Here is a 20,376-nt window from a genome sequence, read left to right on the forward strand (position 1 = left end):
TCCGCTATAACGAATTTAAGCACCATGGGTGAATTTAAGCATTTGATAAAAATCCTATATATTTGAGTTCTGAGAAACATCCCTCTTCCCTTGTTAGCCCTCCCTACTCCATTGCATAAATCAGTAATAATCATTCCCATTCATAACCAGACATGTTATTTGGACTTCCTTTTTTGAGTAAACATTTAAATAAATGGTTTATTGAAGCAAATTAAAATGAAGGGAGAACACTAAAACATCATTTAATAAATACTGAATTGATAGGGGTATGTTGATGTTTGCTAATACTGTGTCATGATTTTTCCAGTTCTGCTTATACACTCGGCTGTACAGCAGTACAGCTCTGTGGTGGTGCTATTGTTATGGTTTACACAGTGCTGACACATTATAAACCGTGGGATCTTTTTCCAAATGCTTGTTTTAGTGGATGGGAAAAAATTATTTTTGGTCTTAAGTTTCTCATCTTGCTTAGCTTTTCGAAATGTAGTTCTTAATTCCAAAAATGTAGGTGAAAATTCTGTGCACTTTGAGAGTTCTTACTGCAGTCATACCAGTCTCAATATACTGGGTGCTATATAAAGGGGTATAAAAAATAAATTGTATCCCAGAGAGCTTAGAAACGCATTTAAAAGAAGGCTTGGATGTTTGAATCAGACTTGGGTAGAATTTAGTCACCTTCCTTCATGCATGTCTCACTGAAACAGACTGAATGTGGAAGTATCTGACAGTGTGTAGGTGACTCTGTTTTAAGCACCCAGCTTCCCTAGGTACCAAAATGTGTGCCCAGAGACATTAAGGCTATTTAGCATCCAGCTTAAGCACTTTGAGGCCGTAAAGTAGATGTTCTAGCACTTAAAATTCTTGTAAGCATGCTGTCAGTGTCCTTACTAAACATGCTGATAACCAGGAGTTCAGTGCAAATTCTGCCACTTGGCACACCTGCATTCATAAGGGGCCAAGAGAAAGGAGGCTCAGGTTTACACACATTAGGCCAGTGTCACATCATTCACCAGTGAAAAGAAAGCCAAAAGCCTTTATCATGCGATGCCTGAAACCCACATCTGTGAGTTGCCACCACTCTAAGCTGCACCACCATGCAGTTAGTGTGCCTTTTTTGTGAATCCAGATCCATTTCTTTTGCATGAATATGCATTTGTAAGAGGTAGGATCACACAGGTTGTTACTTGTATCTTGGCACAGTGCTATGTTACTGGATTGAAAGCAGACTTGAACCTATGTGCAACCATTTTGGTTTTGCCTTTGCGAGTACCGGTACTGCAGTTCAGACTGAAACTAGCTTTTCTTTTTTAATGTTTTAAAAAATTCTGTATAAATGTATTTAACTCTCTCTAAAAGTGTGTTTTCCTTTACACTTTGTATGATATTTTATGGTATTGGAAGTGGTTGTGATTCAGAAATGTTGTGTTTAGTGTTAACTGCATATTTGAAGCAGAGACAAAAAAATTAATAAAAGCCTATGAACAAATTATTAAGTAGAAGTAGTTGAACAGTGAGTTTGGCATCATGGGAGTTGGTATCCATAGGGATCAATGAAATAAGTGCTGAAGTTGTGATTTTCTAGAATAAGTATGACATATGACAAATGACATAGTAGTCAACTTAGTTAAATACTCATACTGGATTTTCAAAGGCGTATGGGAGGGTACACAAAGAACTTTTTCAGCTTAATCTTGGCTAGATTTAGTTGCTGGAAATGTGTGTGGCTTCTGCTGAAACCTTGCATGCAGTTCTGGTCACCATAACCAGCAGTTCTGGTGGTATGACAGGAAGAAATTAGTAGATGTATTAAAGAAGTACTGGTGTTTTATGGCATTTGAAGGAAGTGAAATAGAATGAGTAGTTTTTAAGTAATTCTGCAATGCTGTTTGCTAAATATTGTTTGGTTGCAAAAAGCTGCGTGTACTGCTTGTCAGAGACTGGATATTTCATGTCTTGAAACATCTTGGAATCCCAGTAACTGTGTCTGGTGGGAGGGGCAGGCCAGGCTTTACTAAAGGTGAGGCAGTGCCCTGCTCCACCCCCAGGCCCTCCCCAAGCCCTGGTTGAGCTGTCAATCATAGCATCATCTGGGGACCTGAGTAGAGGATAGATATGGACCTGTTGGAGCAAGGGCAGAGGAGGCCATGAAGCTGACAGGAGGACTGGAGCCTACAAAGGACTCCCCTACAAAGGCTGAACAAGCTGGGGCTGTTCAGCCTGGAGAAGAGAAGGTTGTGTGGAGACCTCATGGCAACCTTCCAGTATCTGAAGGGGCCTACAGGGAAGTCAGAGATGGTCTCTGCATCAGAAACTGTTTTGACAGGACAAGGAGGAATGGGTACAAGCTGGAAGAGGGGAAATGCAGATTTCCTATTAGGAAGAAATTCTTTACTGTGAGGGTGGTGAGATGTGGCAAAGGTTGCCCAGAAAAGTGGATGCCACGCAAGGATTCAAGGCCAGGTTGGATAGGACTTTGAGCAACCTGGTCTAGTGGGAGATGTCCCCCTCCATGGAGGGTTGTGAGAAATGGGTCAACTTTAATGTTCCTGCCAACTGAAACAATTCTACGATTCCGTGAACTGTGTTGATAATCTTAATGCTATAAAAGAGGGAGAATGTTGGGAAATCTCAAAATTTAGGTATTGTGCAAGTTCTGTTGACTTGCAAAGGGCACAAAGCACTTATTACATCTCTTTGAATCTGGTTGTGATGGTGCTTTGCTTCCTTTTGCTTTGCCTGAATTTTTCTGGAAATAACTGATGACTGCAGTTGAAATTCTGTTCAAGACCGTTTACCATTTTAGAAATACTCATGTATCTCTTCCCAATCTCCCTAGTTTTATTCAAGTGTGTTCATCCTTCAGGTGGTTTTTAATGATTTATTTGTTTCAACATCAAAAGGTCATTCAGGTCCTTTAAAAATACTTTCTTGAGTTTAATCTTGGCTGTACTGGGCAGCTGAGATTTGTAGATGCTATGGCTGGCCTGCCTTGGACTGGGAGTTGAGGATCTGGGGATACTGTCTGTGGAGAAACCAGTATCTGTATTCATAGCCTGTGAGACCCTGAGGGTGGTAGCCTCTGGCAATACTGGTAGGAGAAAGGTCTTCTCTCATGTTGGGGAGTTCTGAACCCTTGTAAATCAAATTAAATGACTTTGCATTATGTCTGGATGCTGTTGTGCAGCCAGTGCAGATTATAGACTAGTAGTGACTTGAAAGCTTCCATTTTATAGGCAGGCTGATGAATTTTGTGTTTTACTTTTCTGGCTTGACCTAAAGTTTGGCTCTGCTTTAGTAATGTAGGCTTGCAAGGACATATTTTATGATTACAGTATTCACATCCAGATAAATGGCTGCAATTCCTTACCCTAGGTGTAGGGTACAGGAAATAATCCTGCATGCTGCCATTATACCTACACATCCAGCACAATCCTCATTCAGGTAGCACAAACATTCCCTTCTTTAATAAACCCAGAGTTTATTTGATCTGATGGCAAAATGAAAAAAAAAAAAAAAACACCCACATCTTTTTTTAAAGAAATATGAAATTCATTATTTAAAAGAAGTAAAAACCACACCAAATTATTACCAATGTAATAAGGAAACTGGTGGTTCTAGAGTTCTTAACAGAATAGAAAATTAAATGTATAAAGTTTTAGAAATTGAGTGATGTTTGATGGTATGCTTGTCTACTGTTAGAAAAAAATAGAAGCCTGAATAAAAAGTGAAATTGCATTTATTCATATTTTTGTAGAGTTAAAAAAATGTGCTAGTTGGTAGAAGTAGCTGGCTACATCAGCTGCAGCATATATTGATGCCCCATCGATTTCAAGCATTTACCTTATTGCCAGCATTTGTGTAGGTTACTATGAATAAACATAAATACTGATTTGTACGTGTTGCCCTTCCACTGACACAGAGATATATTACCTTACTTTGGAAGTCTGTACACCCTTCTACTTTGCATAGATGGCTAAAGGAGATGCAAGGCACCCGTCTTTGGAGAGGCAATTTAGAGGAGAGAAAAAGGTCTTTGTGCAATTTTACAGCATAGTCTGGGTATAAGTAAGGCAGAATTTGGTCCCAGAAGTTTTATTCTCTGCCTTACGAGGCATCATGCTTTCCTTTCCTAACAAAATAGAAGAGAAAAGCCCTCGTTTTTACAGTTAAACTTTTTGTAATAGGCAAAAATAATTTTTAAACTTTTGTCTTTAGCCTTGCTTTTACCTTTCTATCATTTGACCTCTAGACCTCACTGTTTCTGCACCCTTCTCTTTGTCCTTTTTTTATAAGGGGATGCTCCCAAAGAAGTGTTGCTTGACTTTTTATGCTAATCTTGCTTCTATTTCAGTTCATGTTGACTTGGAGAATATGCCTTGTAAATAGGAATACCAACTGACATACTGAATATAATCCTCAGTTTCTAAGCATTGATTGTTTTCACAGCATCCTTAAAGGGTAAGCTGTCTCACTATCCAAATATCATGGCTGGGAAACTGAGGCTAACAAAGGCTGTATGATTTATGTGAAGCCACAGAGGGAATAAATGTTGGGTTTAGAATTCCTGGCTTCTGTTCCTGTGTTTGGACTCATGCCATCTCTCAAAGAAATCCTTGATTCCTCCTAATGCTGCATACCTTTCCTTGTCTGTTAAATGTAGCCATTCGAAAAGTAGCTGGTACTCAGTTTTCTCTGTCTGTCCTATTGAAACTAATGAATGCCTGCAGGCAGGCATAAGGTATCGTTACCTTTGACAGCCAGTATGTTTTATGTTTTAAATTATGTGTTGGGCAGAATTTTTGGATACTAATTTGATATAATGAGATGCACTTCTAATATCAACCGTAGTACGGGAAGGCCTTGCAGCCAACCTACTCTTTATTTAAAATTATTCCATTTCAGATGTCCTAATGAGTGCTGTGAGTTGTGTAATTCTTTCATAATTTTCCTCCGTTCCCAGAAGGGAACTAGGAGCTGGAGTTTTTTCTATTTTTATTTTGGTGTATTTCAAATTAGGGTAAGCATAAAATAAAGATCTAGGGGAATATTTTTGTGAAAACAGTTGCTGTTGTGAGAGTGGCAAGTTAAGAAAAAAACATTGTAGTCTAGAAGTGTTAGTGTTAAGGCAATTCTCGATGCCTCTGCGGTTTGCCATTATCTTATAAATATCTCGACTCTGACTTTACAGTGCTGTTTATAGAATTTAATAAAGCAAATGTAATAATGTTGCCTGTGCTTTAATGCACAATCTCAATTGGGTTGACCAGAAGATAAATAGGAACAGGAATGATAGTGCGTTCTTACAGATTGTTTTTAATAAGCATGTTATTTAGTTGATCAGCCCGGTACTGAAATGCCTCCTATCCTGCTCTACCAGACAAATTTATTAATGTGTCCCCCCCCTCTATTTCTCGGAGAACACTGATTCCCTGCAGACATATCTCTATTAAACCTCTAGAAAGTCACAACTTCCAAATTAGATTAAGTAGCAGGAATGGTACTAGAAGAATCAAAGAAAATTGAGTGTGTTATTGAATTCATGCCACATTGTCTGAGGAAGAGATGGGTGTTATGTGTAGTGGTAACTTTTGTCTTTACTGTACTAACAAAGCTGTGGGCATTGCTGTCAAACCTAATTGTCTGCAATGCATCAGGATAAAATGAATCTTTTATCTAAACTCGTACCTAGAGAGATTTTACAAGTGAGAAGTAGATTTCAGAAAGAAGCTTTACAATTGATCAAAATCATTTCCCATTATTTACTGTACACAACTCTATCCTAAAAATCCCAGTGACAAAAATTTCAAAGAAGCACCTGGTTTTGGATTGGAAGCAGACTTGCTTGTCATGCTAACAGTTGCAAAATGCAGATATTAATTTTAAAGCTGCCAATTTCTCATTTTGATCTGACATATTAAAAAGCATATAATTAATGGTTGACATTAGTAATTAACATTAACTTTATGGTGCTTAATATGCCATCATTCATCCATCAAATAACTGGTATGCATAATGTCTTTGCATAAAGGTTTTAATTGCTCAAAATGATCCTTCAGTTCTCAGACTCTGTGGTTTAAAGTAGCTGTAAATGCGTTTTTAAAAGATGTGAATTTTTCATTTATTGAACATAAACATTGTTTTTGTTTCTCCCTAGGAGCATGCATGAGCGTGTAAGCCAGGGACTTCAACTAGGAAACACAGCCCCAGATGCACATCTTCCATTACTGGCTAAAGAGCACCACCTTGCTGTCGCCAGTGCTCTCTGGAGAAATTTCTTTCCCTACTTGAAGAGCCAGAGAATGTCACAGACGCCGCCTTCCCCACAGCTTGCTGATACAGCTGCAGGTTAGCACTGACCCTGCCTGCGACCTGCTGCATTCGGTGCTATTCTCTGGGTCACAAACTTTCAAGGAGTTTGTACTTTGGGATATTTCTCCTTCCATGTAGTAACTTAAGTATGTATAAATGCAAAAAGGATCTGTGCTAAATGTTTTGACACGAAGAAATATTGTAATGTTGAATTCCTTAATAGGGTACAAACACATTAAGAATGCCAAAGGGGTCTGAAGCTTTACCAACCTGACTTCTTTTTCACTACTGGTCATAGATTATAATCAACATGCTAGTGTTATGTAATATAAATAAGAATACTGTTTTTCATTATATTCAGAATTCACTTGCTTATCTAGAAGTTTATTTGTGTTGAACTGTTCATAATGGTTGAGATTCAAACTAAATTTTTTAAAATATTTTTCATTTGAAAGCAATTTTTAAAAGGTTGCTTACTTGAATGTTGCTTTTTGCTAAACCCTTATGTTCATGGTCATAAAACTGTTTCATAATTCATTCTAATTATTTGTCTTGCTTTTCACTGAAGGCTTTTAATCTTGAAGTACAGCATTCCATATGTGTGTGAACTCCACATGCAATGAGCCAGCTTGGCAGTGAATAGAAAGATATCCCAGTTTGATCTTTCACATCAGTAGCTAACATGATATTCTGTAGTTAAAATGAAATCTTGTATCCAGTTAACTAAAATTCAGATGAGTGAAACATAAAATATTTTTTCCCATCATGATATGAATTAGATAAAGTTACAAGCTCGGGAGTACTGAGTTGGTAATAGAAAAGCTATTTGAAGCAGCTCTGTGGTAGTTAGGAGGCAGCATTAATGAAAGAGGCAGTGTGCAACAGTAGTGGTCTCACACAGCTGAAACATGTGTGAGAAACAGCAATACAAATCAAAGGAGGAGGTTGTTAATGTCAAAACTTTCATTCATTTCCTACAGTGACATAGATTTTTTTTTTTTTATTTTATACTAGCACAGTGAAATAGCAAGAGCAGCAAGCTATTATAAACTCCTCCGAGAAGGAGGGGAGTGCAGTTGTGACCTGCTTTATAGAGATGTGTTAGGTAGCACTACAGAGACAGGCAAACCTTTCCCACGCTGTTTGAGCTCCTTGCCTTAAGGTTGCAGCCCAGAGGAGAGAGCATCTGTCACAGCTCTCCTGCTCCCCCTGCCAGGCAAACAGCCTGGGCCTCACAGCTCTGTTCTGCCTCCCATTTCTCCCCAACCTCTGTTATGGCTCATGCTACAGAAACGAGGTGATAATCTGGAAGAAGGCTGGCACAAATTGTTTCCTCACCTAAAGCAGACTGGGACTTTGTATGACCTTATTGTTTGTTCTATGGCATGTAAGAAAATGGGAAGTCCTTCATGGCTTAAGATAGGCTGTCCCTCTGCTGTTAATTAAAACAATTTTATTGTAGTTTCTGAAAACTAGCCTTTTCTGTCTAATTAAAAGTCAGTTTATCAATGCATGCAGGTTTATATTTATTTGAGCTGGAGAATTTGGGAACTAATAAGCCCCTTTTTCATTTCCCTCCAAAGTCAGTTTTCCTGACTCATTTGATGCTTCTCATTTCCTATAACCCAATAAGTGCTCAGCATTTAAGATTACATCTAATTTCTGAGTTTTAATGAACTTGTGATTTGCAATATTAAGAATGCATTATATTTTTTATTCTGGTAATGTTGGAGATAGATTCTACAGTAGAATTAACTGAAACAGCAAAAGGTTCTGCTTCATTAACAAAATTTTGCACAAAGGTATTGCCCCAGTTTCTAGATCTGCAGCAGTTATATGGAGATCCTTTTCAAGAGTAAATTTTTTTCTGTAGCGCTTTATTTATACGGTAACTTTTGATACATGGAAGTCTTCTAAAAATAGAGAGGTACCAGCTTTTTACTGAGTGAATTTTACAGATACAGTTTTTCACTGTGAGAAGTGTGTAAAAACAACAAAACAAATAAATAAAACTCATCCTGGTAAAGCACAGTAGTACTTAAGTGTACAGGGCAAGATAGAGAGGATGGAAGTAAAAAAAAAAAAGGGAAGTCAGGAAGACGAAGATGCAGGTTTTAAGACATTGCAGAGGTGGTAAAACTATGCCTTCAGGATTTATAAACTGTGGTTTTGTGAATCTGTTTTCAATTGCGTATGTTAGGATCCATTTTTCCTCCTTTGTAGCCCATGTATCTTGTTGATTTACAGACTGCTTGGGATAGAGACTACATTTTTAACATGGGTAAAAACAATTGCTGTTAGAACAGTTGCCCAGTTTTAATTGAGATTTCTGGTACATCTGGACTGCACATCAGTAATTGTAGTTAATTTTCAGTACTTTTTGTGGAATGGGGATTATACTGAGAAATTATTAAAATGGTTCCATGTTTTTCTTTCTTTAAAAACAGGTTTTACTCTCTTAGCTTTGGATATACCCAGCAAAGCCCTATCAGACCTCCAGCCACAGCCTGTTCTGTCAATGATGCGGCTGTTTGGATGGGATGACATGGTGTGGCCTCAGCTGGTGTCAAGATATCTAAGTCATCTGATTCAAAACAGGTGAAAAATTGTGACTGTTTGTTCTTCCAGTACCTTTTCATCCTTCATCAGACTTGAGGAAAACCTTGCTTCAGACTGTAATGTTTCATTAAAATGGTCCAGATTCTTTACATCTTCTCAAAGAGGGTCAGCTAGAGCAGATTGCCCTGGACAATCCAGTCAAACTGTTATATACCTGAGAAATTTTATTTTCACTAAGTAAGCCTCTGTGAACCTAAGATGGATGGGTGGTGGTTGTTTTTGTTGTGTGCTTTTTTTTGCCCGCCTTGCCCGCTTCTGATTCGGGTTTTGGAAGCAGGGGAGGTGAGAAGTGAGAGAGAAAGAGGGAATATTTCTGTGTCGGACTGTATTTGAAAGTGAAAAATGTTGCACATTTTTCGGGTACATAGTGTACTAAGGACAGTAACTGTAAATCAGGATATGGTAAAGAATATTTAAGTGTGATTGACAAAGATGAGGCTATGGCCTTCTTGCAGGGAGGTGTTAGAAAAGGTTGAATTTAGTTCCTTGTGTGTCAGTTTGGAACTTGTGAAAGGAGTGTTCAGTCCTCTGCTATATTTCTCTTATGATTTTTACAGGGTGAGTTTCATTCAGGTTGCAGATACCTAGCATGTGCTGAATGAAGTAAGAGTTAGGCACATAAATTCCTTTTATAATTTAAATTTTATAATTTAATTAATTCTTCAGGTAAGATCAAGAAAAAAAAAATGATTCCTGAACTTGGATTTTGGTATTATTTAGGTCTTAATGTTAATCAAGTAGGTGTTTGAAAACAGTTACTTAAGTATTTGTTATCAGTGTTCATTAAGGATCTGACGTATTGTTAACAATGTATACATAGATACACTGTTATCCTAGCTCAGCTTCCTTGTGAAAGGGCAGTGAGTAACTAAGGGAAGATACTTTTAGTAGAATATAGAGCTATCACTGTTGTCTTGAAAGTGCTATTTTGTAGCATGTTTCATGTACTTATTTACCTTATGCGGTTTTAAAGAAAAAGTTATCAAAGTATCTAAGTGCAGGGATCTTAAGACTTCGTGGTTCTGTGCTCTGATAATTTTCAATAGAAGTAAAAAGATTTTTTTGTTTCCAATACTGTTAGACCTGAAAGCTCTGGCAACATACACATGACCTGTGGAATTTTTTCTGCAGAAGAGCCTAAACTTTCATCTTCAGATCCATGTTGTGTAGTTCATGATAGTGTTATAACTTGTCTAAACTAATGTTGAGCATGTGAATAAACTCACTGTTTTAAAAGGACCACTTGCCATGCTTCTAGCAGGTAGTTATTGTTCTTTCCTTTCTAAGGATTAAGAGCAGATTCCTTTCCAGTTCTAGGAACATGCCTAAGTGGCCCACCTATCAGCAGGCAAGAGAAACAAGAGTGAGACTACAACAGAAAGTGGTTTTGTGAGCTTTTGGGACCAAGTAGACTAGCAGTGTACATCAAGATTACATGAGACTGAACTTCTTTACATGTTATGAGCACTAAGCCCATAGGCAACCTATTTGTTCTCTTTTGGTCCTGGAATTGAGTGTTAATTTTTTTTATTTTATTTGCTTTCATTTCGTCTCCTTACTTATTTTGTCAATAGTACTTCAGCAGGGATGTTCAGACAAAATAAATAGATAACACTGATTTTAAATAAATGAAGCAGAAAAACCCCTCAACTTCATTAATGTTGTTTAGTGAGAAGTAGAATCCAGTTTGGTTTCCATCTGGACCTTTGTTGACATTCTGTTGCAAGCATGAGTAAAAAAATCAGTAGAAAATACGTAGTTACATGTACACATTTCAAGAAAGAGTACAGGTGTTTTTCATTAAAGTATCTCAGACTGCCCAGGGAGGAGGTCTCTCAAAAGGTGTAACTATGCTCAAGAAATATCCCCACCTGAAGCACACATGCACCTCATTTGATGGTAACTGGGAGCAGAGTTCAACGCACACCTGCTGTCTTTTAGTAAGGAGTTTCTCCAGAATTAATGATTCTTGATACGCTTGGGAAAAATGACTGCAGCAGCTACTCATGGTAATGAGGCAAATAAAACTTGGGGAATACAGAGCAGTAAAGTACAGGGACTGTGCATTGAGTGACCCTGGTCTGACAACTGACTGGTAGAATGGTAGCAAGTGTTTAAAAGCATATATAGCAAGTTGTGTGGGAATGAAGATACTTGTGTGTGTATACATACCTAAATGAATATGTCTGTACCTGTACTGCCAAGTACAGCAGTTTCCTGTCTCATCTCCAAGGTGCCCTTTTATGTTTCCCTTTTGGATCTGTTTCGAACATGGCATATCTTTATTTGCTAAAGCAGACCTTCTTTTCTCCATCTTTAATGTAGCTAGAATTAAGCAGACTTCAGAGTAGTGTGGGACAACTGGGCTAGCTTTACATGAAAGGCTGAAGCAGTGCAAGCAGAGTGTCAGTATGAAGTTCCAAGCTGGTTCAGATAAACTATTTCCAGCGTTTAAACGTTGCCAGTTTAGATAATACAGTCAAATCATCCGTTGTTACAGTAAGGCATTTCCCATTGTGTGAATTTTCCTCCCTCTGTTTTTTGTAGCCAAAACATATGTATACGTGTATATATGCATCAACAGCCAAATGAGACACTCTGTCACCTTTCTGCCTACTTTATTAGATTTCTCTACCTTTTTTCTTCTCCTTCCACCTACGCAGTTCACTGTGTGAAGCATTTTCTAGCATGGGCTATACATCCTACGAAGCTTTGACAGTACGTTCATGGTTTCGCTGCATTTTGCAAATGTTCCTCGATCAACCAAGTGGCGCCTTGGCCAAGACAGATGCTGAGAGAACAGTTGGTAAGTGCTCACATTTCCCTCATGTTTGCAGTAACGGGGCTATATTGCAAAGCTGGCAAACATTTTCAGCTAATTACAAAATGTATTTTTGTTTGTATTGCTTTACTTTTAACTAATTACAAAATGTGTTTCTTTACACCGCTTGTGCTATTTATTGATAGTTTGCCTGCTCTGCATATGACAAATTTATCACAAACAAAGATAAAAGAGCTTGTTTCCTTGGAAGCAAAGAATAAAAACTTGCTCCCAAAGAGACAAGTTATTTTTCCCCCGTGGAGAAACTGCTCTAAAAAAGTGAAAATCTGAAGTAAATAGTCAGAAATCATGCTGTGAATGGCCTAAAATTAAAAAAAAAGGGAGGGGTGGGGAAATCTAGCTGCAATTAATTCTCCTCTTTTTTATGCTGGATACTTTGCTTTCTTACAGCAATACTTCATCCCTTCTTCTAAAACCACTGCAGTTCTCATTATCTGTAGAACATGTCTTCCAGTCACTAGTTCTCATACATTTTGCAGATTTCGGACAGAAAAAAAAAAAGCCCATCAGCTTGGTTATCCATACTTAAAACTCTTCATTCTCTTACAAATTATATCAGAAAAATAACTCTTTTTTTCATTATTATTTGTCTGGAGAGATGCAGTTGGTTGCTGAATACTTGTGTTCTAGTTATTTTAAAGTAATGTTTCACTTCATCATTTTAGGACTAAAATAAATCTAAAACCATAACTGTGTACTGTATTTACTAATGTGCTCTCTTGTAATAATCAGGAAAAGCCTACATGGAGCAGCTGACTGAACTGACAAGACTGATTTTTAAACTCTCAGAAGTAGAAAACATTCTTTTAAAGGCTAATGTTGGACAGTCAGTTTTCAAGCAAGACCCAAAAAATGCTCTTGTCCAGTTCATTAAGGTACTGTACATCTACCCTGTGTTAGTTTTGTAGGACAATTTTAATGGAAAGAGACTATATATCAGATTTAGAGTGCTGAAAAAGAAATTACTCCCAAAAGTCTCCTGAGAGACTTAGTTAGCTGATTTATATTTATTTCAATGTTTTTGTTTTCTCAGGCTGTTGGTAGAACTTACAGTGGTCTTCAGACACTCTCTGAGAAATCTGCCATGGTAGCAAAGACTCTGGAGTATTTGGGTGATGTGCTAAAGTACGTAAAACCCTATCTGAAGGCGAAAGGACCTCCAGAAGGTCTGCAGATTACATATTGGATCATAGGTAATTATTTTATACCTCTTTTCTTTTAGGAAGTAGTTTCAAAGAATTAGTAAAATAAACTTATAATACTATCCATATATACTTTTTCTCTGTACTATTTAATGTTTGAAAAAAGAAAGTCACCAAGATGCTACAGTTAGATTCATTTTTTTAAAATTTTCTCTAGATCCTGATGTCTAACCTCCTTGTAGTTTTTGTTTGTGGGTTTTTTTTTAATTACCCCTGCAAATCATTATTTTCAGAAGTAAGATGTTTTATGTCTTTCATTACTGAAAACCACCTGTTTTATCTAAACAAACCCAGAAACAGTTGCAAGAGTTGGTTTCTGGCTATTTAGCTGTAGTGAGGGTTGTTGTAAGTCATAGCAGTTCCTGAAGTTACAGCAATTTATGCCCTCAGTGGATGTGCTCTTCCCATGGAGGGTTATGACATCCTTTTGTTATGAGGTCTTTTGTTGTTTCCTTCCTCTGCCCACTCATCTTAAACAGAAGTGATGAATTCTGGGTTCTTCTTGTAGAACATAGTGTACACTCTTCTGAAAGAATTCCAGGTTTTGAACCATGTCGCTTGAGACAGTGTGCAGCTTTGATGTTAGGTACTCACGCTATGGGGCATAGCCTGACTTGCCAAAAAAAAACACTGTAGTAATCACTTATTTAAATGGGTTTTTTCAATCATTGTATTGTTAAGGTAAAAGTGGAAGTGCAGCCAAGGAGTCACAGAATTCAGCAAACTGTAGGTAGATTTTGTTAGGGCCAATGGAGAGGGATAAGGTAGAGTTTAAAACAATGGTTCTAGGGAGTTTAGGAACAGGTTTTTGACCCAGAGGGGGATTGGGCACTGGAACAGGCTCCCCAGGGAAGTGGTCACAGCACCAACCTGACAGAGCTCAAGAAGTTTGGACAGTGCTCTCTGGCACCTGGTGTGACTCTTGGGGTGTCTTGTGCAGGGCTGGGAGTTTGACTAGGTGATCCTTGCAGGTCTCTTTCAATTGAGGATATTCTGTGATAAGCAGTATTATGACAGGCTACATGGTATGTAGTAGAGATATGTTAATGGATTAGGTATGTACTTCACTTCTTTTCTGGAACTGTTTCTTTGACATGCACTCTGTACTTTACTAAAATGCAATTCTAGCATTTATTCATTAATTGTGGAACCACTGATAGGGTGGAAAAAAAGAAGAGTGCTTTAATTAACAATGAATGTGCCAGTCTGAGCCACTTAGCTTTAAAAACAGAGTAAATCTTATATATCTGAAAACAGAGGCAATAATTTGCATACACATACACTTTACATCATGATTCTAAGAAGCACAGGGAAAGCATGACCAAGATGCAGGAAGTGCATCAAATGTACTGGAATTAGGGCTTTGTAAAATACTTTATGTTGTGTGATCAGAATACTTTGATACACAAGATGTATATCAAACTAAACATTTTTAGATACCCAGATGTGGTTTGGAGCCTTGGAAAGTAATTTTAGATTGGTATTCTCCTTTTTAGATTGGTATTATCTTTTTTGTTCTTTGCAGTAGGAAATTATTAATCTTCAATCATGCTGTTGTGTGCAAGAAAATGTCCTTTCTTTTTATTTAAGAAAGCATAAAGAAGGTTTAAAAGAAAAAAAAAAATATTCAAGTGTATTTCGATCACTGCTTCACATTCTGTGGGCTTGTTAAATTATAAGGACAAAGAACAAAACTTAACAAATCTAAACACCTTCGGTCTGTAGTCAGATTGTGTCTTGTACTGTCCCATACATCACAGCAGTGATAATAGAAGGAGTACTTTTAGCTGGAATGACCATGTTTCTTTCAAAGCAGGAAGCTTAGACAACATTATTAGAAGTATTGTTAGGTGATCGTTCTCTTTCTCTATGATTGATCATTGTGTTTTCTTTCACTCCACAAGATTAATGTTGTTTTGCGTTGTTTTTAGAGATGATAATGAATGACTTTTATAGATTAATAATATCTTGTAACAGCCTACTTTTGATTTTCCATTATTTTCAAAGTCTTAAACGTGTTTCCTTGGGATATTCCGGTATTTTCAACCCAGCAAAGTTTTTCCTGCCTCTAATAAAATGTAAAGTTGAAAATGTCTACATAATTATCTTGCTTTATTTGATGTGTGTTTTGAGTATTAACACTTCTGATTATGGAGTTAATTTTTCAAGAAAAATTGCACCTCGCCTGGAATAAAGATGTGTCTCAGAGCTGGAGTATTTACACATCAACACCTTTTTCCTTTTTTTTTTTTTTGCAAATAAAAAATCTTAAAACTGGCTCAAAGCTGAGCAAGTGATAGATTGTTGTGCTGCAAACAAGAAGGATGTTCTCTGAGGCTCTCTGTGAACTGATAGCCCACAAAGACCTGGCAAGACCGTGCTGGTTTAATGGAGTTGGCTGCCCCTCGTCCTTCTAAACATGCTGAAATTAAATGCAATTTGAAGGATATTTAATGTTTTGCTGATATTAAATTGCTGTGAGTAGCTGCTGATATGGTGTTGCCACAGTGCTGTTAGACAAATGTGAAGGGAAGGCAAAGGCAGCATTTCTCTGCAAAAGGGATGAATGCATACAGCAAGGTAAATGTTTGTGCATATGTGCTGATTGCAGTAGGGTTACAGATCAAGTTTAGTTAAGTTTTCTGCAGGGATCTAAGAGACTCATCCTTTCTTTAGCATTGCTGTACTTTACTTAAGCACTTTCACTTGCCTAAAAACTTACACCTGTAACATGATGAATCAATTTAGTATTTTAATTTGATGAACTGGAAATGGAAATGGACTTCTGAGTTGATGACTGGGATTTTTTAACGGGATGCCATGGAATGAGTACATATGAGTGAGACAATTCAGTTGCTCTTGCTACTCTCAGATTATTTAATTTAATGTAATTGCTTCTTTAGGCTTTCTTATGTTTTTTCCTATCTGTAAATTGTTTCGGGATTTTTTGAATTTTTTTTCAACAGGATGCCTGGTAAAGTTCTGTGCACCGATACTGGCTACTTCCAAGGCACAGCAACTCTTGTTTCGCATTGTGGATTGCTTACTGCTGCCACACTCTGTGCTCCAGCAGGACAAGGAGCTGCCTGTGGCTTTGCTCTCTGCCATTCAGGAAAGCCTGCCTCTTTATCTCCAGGTAAGTATCTCAGCTCTATTACCAGCACAAAAATGAATCTCCAGGAAAAGAGTAATATTGCAGAGGTTGTTTTCTTTTTCCTTAGCTGGAACAAGCACTGACTTGAATTTCCTGAAGCAGTAAGTTTTTTCTTCTTATAGAAGTGGAAGGAAAATTGCCACCCCTTTGGCTTTCTTCATTGCAGGCAGCTATGCTGTGGTGCACTCCAGAACTTCCGGTCTCATCACTGCTTATGGAAAACCTTTAGCCAGCCTGCTGGTTACATGGGTCTCCAATGTGACAGATTTCTCAACCAGTGCATCAAATAATCATAATATGTAGTGAGAAAATAGTTAAGATGACAGAGCAAACAAATATTTTAAATCATCCTTGACTTGGCTAGCTGTAGATAGTTATAGATGAAATACCCTTTTTTTGTTGCTCTTAGGAACAAAAGAAAATACTTGGTGTATTATGCCACTGGTTTGTCTTAATACTTGGAGAATGTTTTGCTAAATCAAGTTCCTGCTGCTTATGATTACATGACTAAAGCTTTCTTTTCCATTATTCCTCCTACTCTTCCCTCAGTTACCCTGTCACTCTTGAAACTCTTGTAAGGCTTGTTGGCGTTGTAGAAAGAGACTAATTTCTGCTGGTGAGAAAGAGAAAAGACTGTATTTTGAAAATAAATAAGATGACATGTATTCCTTGTAAATCTTTGTTTACTTTTTTAAACAATTTTTTGCTTACCATTTTCCCTTCTCGCATAGTCATCATTTTGATTGCAGTCTTAACTCGCTACTTTGCAGGATTGTGTTGTGAAACAGTGCAGTGATGATATTGTAAACATCACTCAAATTTATTAGTTTCAAAAGCAGTTTGTTGTGATGGAAGGCATGTCATATGGAAGTGAATATGGTTATGTAGTGCTCTGCACAGTATGTTTTGCTTTATTACTCTGTAGGTATTTTCAGAAGCTGTGTACATGTAGAGCCATCTGGACAATGGTATTAGCATGAAGTCAGTGTCTGTTTGATAATTTGGTATTTCAGTTGTAGAGCCAGTTTCTCTGGAGCCTGCACAGACAGATGTAGTCTTCAGATGAAACCAGTTGAGTTGGTTTTGAAGTCCTGAGTGCTGTGTACCCTTGTTTCCTGTTTTATTTGCCAGATTCTGACTTCCAGACCTCTCTTTTATATTCTTCATCAGTCTGCTGCATTATCCATGTGTTTTCCAGCTATGCTAGATTATCTTGTTTGACCAAGTATTTTATTTTAGATGAACACTGCTTCTAGAAAACAAGTAATTCTTTAATTTGATAAACCCTTTTGGGGAGAAAAGAGGAGAATTTGTGAGTTACTTTTCCTGCTTCAATAGGAGACTTTAGTATTTTAATAATAGTTTGTATTTACAAGGTTCCAATATTTTTAAGTGTTTCAAAATGCTTCATTTATTCAAGAATGCTTCCTTTTATGTGGAAAAGTGGAAAAATTCCAATTTACAATCAATTCAAAACAAAAATATTTCAAGATCAGTTCAAAAACAACAACAAAAAACTCTTCTGAGATCATTTGAGATTGAATGGATTCTAGGCACTCTCTGGCATCTCAGGTTATTGTTTCACAGTTGGCTTAAGGCTACATTCATTACCTTTCACCACCATATGCATTCCTATTTAATTTGCTTTAATGATTCTGTGAATAGCAATTTGTGACTTGAATAAAATAGTAACTAGCTTCACAAAGCAAACAAAACCCAAAAACTCAAATGGACATATCAGAAAAGTGATAAAACAGTATATGTGGGAGGGAAGTTGGAGAAACAGAATTCTTTGGGAATAACCTCACCTTGACTACCCTAAACTGCAGGTGAAATGTGTGATGAGGCCCCTCTTGGGTAGCCACCCTGTGCCTGGTGCTCATTTGTGGAGGTAGAGCACTTCAATTTTAGTGCAGGAGCCTTAATTCACCCTAGCATTAGACATTGTTCTGTAGATGTGTCTCTGTTAATACTACAGCTTACAACTTAATCCTTTTGCAGTTACATGAAAATAAAGAAACAGGAATTTAGAGACCATGCAAAGCATCATCTTATACATGCGAGTTCTTTATTCATAGTCAAGGTATAAAAGCACTTGAGTGGAATTTCTACTCAGCAGCCTTTCTTTTTTTAATTTTTTTTTTCTTTTGTCTTCTGACAAGTTCCAGGCTCCATGCTTTTGTCTTCTTCAGTTCCTACAGTGTGGGCTTCTCCTGCTTTGCTCAAAAAATCTACTTCAGATCTCAGAAAACATTTTCGTTTTGCTAGCAATGACCTGAAAAAACTTCCCTCTTTCCAGAGTTTTTAACAGCTAATCTTAATGTAGTTTACTTGATCGTTTTTTTGGGTTTAAAAGGGTTTGAAGTCAGTCCTAGTAGCATTTTATTTTACTTATCCACTGATGCAGAAATTTTATGAAATCCTATAGAATTCCAGAATATTTTCATCTTTTAGGACAATAGATGAAGCTCCTTCTCTCCACACAATGTAGTTTATTACTACTCAATTCATCAGAACCAATGACTGTATCTCACCATCCTTTGCCACCCCAAACCTACAAATTTATTTAACTTTACACAAGCACACATAATTTTCAAAGGCACTAATTAAGACTGGATGTTGCATTTCTCTCTCCTCACTTCAGACTGGCTGTGTTTACTTGTTATGTTTGTGCTTCTATCGAACTTTGGGCTATACCCCTGCCTTTGAGACAGTCTTTGAGCAGCTGGTCTGGTCTCTACTGTACAGGGAGCTTACCAGATTTTTTTCAAACTCAGTCACTGGTGCTGCCTTGTCAAAATAGCTTAGCTCTAGCAACTTTCAAAGTCATTTTTTGGGTCTTTTTATCTTGCCTAAAGAGTTACTGTCTGGGTACTATTTCTTTCGTTGCACATCTGTTTTGATAATAATTGATGACCTAAAAAAGATTTCTATTGAGAGATAATAGAAAAATTGCCCTCAGAATTGTTTAAATGACTGCTTTTGGAAAGTAAAGCATGAAGACTCTGAATGAACAGACATTTTACAATTGTATGGGACTGTTCCTAATTATGAGATAGTGAGGTATGTAAAATTTAACCATAGGTATTTCACTGCTGCAAAAAGAAGTTGAGTTGATTTGTGTGGTAGTGGATTGCTAAAATCTATCATAGGAAGTTTCAGACCAGTATTGCTGTTGATGGATTTCTTGGAGAATGATTTGGAGGAATTTTAGTACACATTTGCCAGAAGTATGGGAAAGAACTGAAGCAGTGTAAGAAACTTGTTTTGGAGAATAAATATTAGTTTAAATATATCTTGCAGAATACATTATGGGTGCATGGAATAAGCACTGTATACATAATGATAGGGAAGGTAAGATACCCTGCTTGATTTATCAGTGTTAATCCTGTTCAAATACAGAAGATTTGTTGATTTCTATCTAAATACTGAGAGTGGCAAAAGAGCTTCATTCTGAGTAGTGCTTGGCACGTACATTTCACAGTGATTTTAATGGCTCTGTGCAGCAGAGTCAGCATTTGTCAAGAGATCAAATCTTAAAAGCTCTCCCATGAGCCACATCTGTGGTCTGATATTTGAGCAAGCTTATTAATACATTTTGTGTATTATATAATATGTATTTAATAGGAATTGTACAACATTAATTGGTGGACAGCAGATTTATTCCAACAGCAGGACTTGCAGTATAAGTCATCATTAGGTAGCTTGGCATTTCTGTAGTGAATAGCTCCAGTAATCCACACTAATCGGTTCTTTGCTCTCCACAGGTGATTTACAGATATACAGATAAATCAGAAGAGGCAGCTCTGGCCACAAAAGGTTCCTGCAGTGAACACACACAGGAATCAGTTGCCTTTGTGCTAAAATGAAGAGCAGATGATGTCATGCTTCTTTGCTCCCCTTAAAATGCCCTTTTATTTTTTATCTTAACCTCAGAAGATGGCTAAAGAACATAGCTAAGGAAAAGAAAGCAACTCTATCAACCCTTTAAAGTTCATCTGCTTTGTAGGGATTGTCCTGTGGGTCTGATGTGGTTGATTTCAAATCTCTGGTCCAGAATTGCAGTCCAGTTGCACATGTGTTGCTTTTTTTCTCTCATTTGAACGGTAGCTTTCTTCATTTTGCTTAACTACTGGTGGGATTTAAAAAGAAGAAATTTCTGTGTGATTACCTTGCAATCACATCCTTGGCCAGGACTGCCTAAGATGTTTTGCCATTGTAGCTGGAGATTTATAGTTACTGTGTGGAGT

The 20,376-nt window shown here is 37.3% G+C and overlaps 1 protein-coding gene across 1 annotated transcript in view; it reads left to right on the plus strand.

Moving 5' to 3' along the window:
- MMS22L (MMS22 like, DNA repair protein) overlaps window positions 1-20,376 on the plus strand; it is an 89,205-nt gene that overhangs the window by 58,180 nt on the left and 10,649 nt on the right. Inside the window, exons 15-20 of the mRNA XM_005518223.3 lie at window positions 6,155-6,345; window positions 8,757-8,907; window positions 11,592-11,734; window positions 12,503-12,645; window positions 12,804-12,963; window positions 15,939-16,108. Coding sequence (XP_005518280.1) covers window positions 6,155-6,345; window positions 8,757-8,907; window positions 11,592-11,734; window positions 12,503-12,645; window positions 12,804-12,963; window positions 15,939-16,108 — 958 coding nt within the window. The remainder of the gene's footprint in view (window positions 1-6,154; window positions 6,346-8,756; window positions 8,908-11,591; window positions 11,735-12,502; window positions 12,646-12,803; window positions 12,964-15,938; window positions 16,109-20,376) is intronic.

This window comes from Pseudopodoces humilis, chromosome 3 (genome assembly GCF_049639895.1).
Source record: "Pseudopodoces humilis isolate 2021_Gansu_Grassland_sample_001 chromosome 3, ASM4963989v1, whole genome shotgun sequence".
Lineage (NCBI taxonomy): Eukaryota > Metazoa > Chordata > Aves > Passeriformes > Paridae > Pseudopodoces > Pseudopodoces humilis.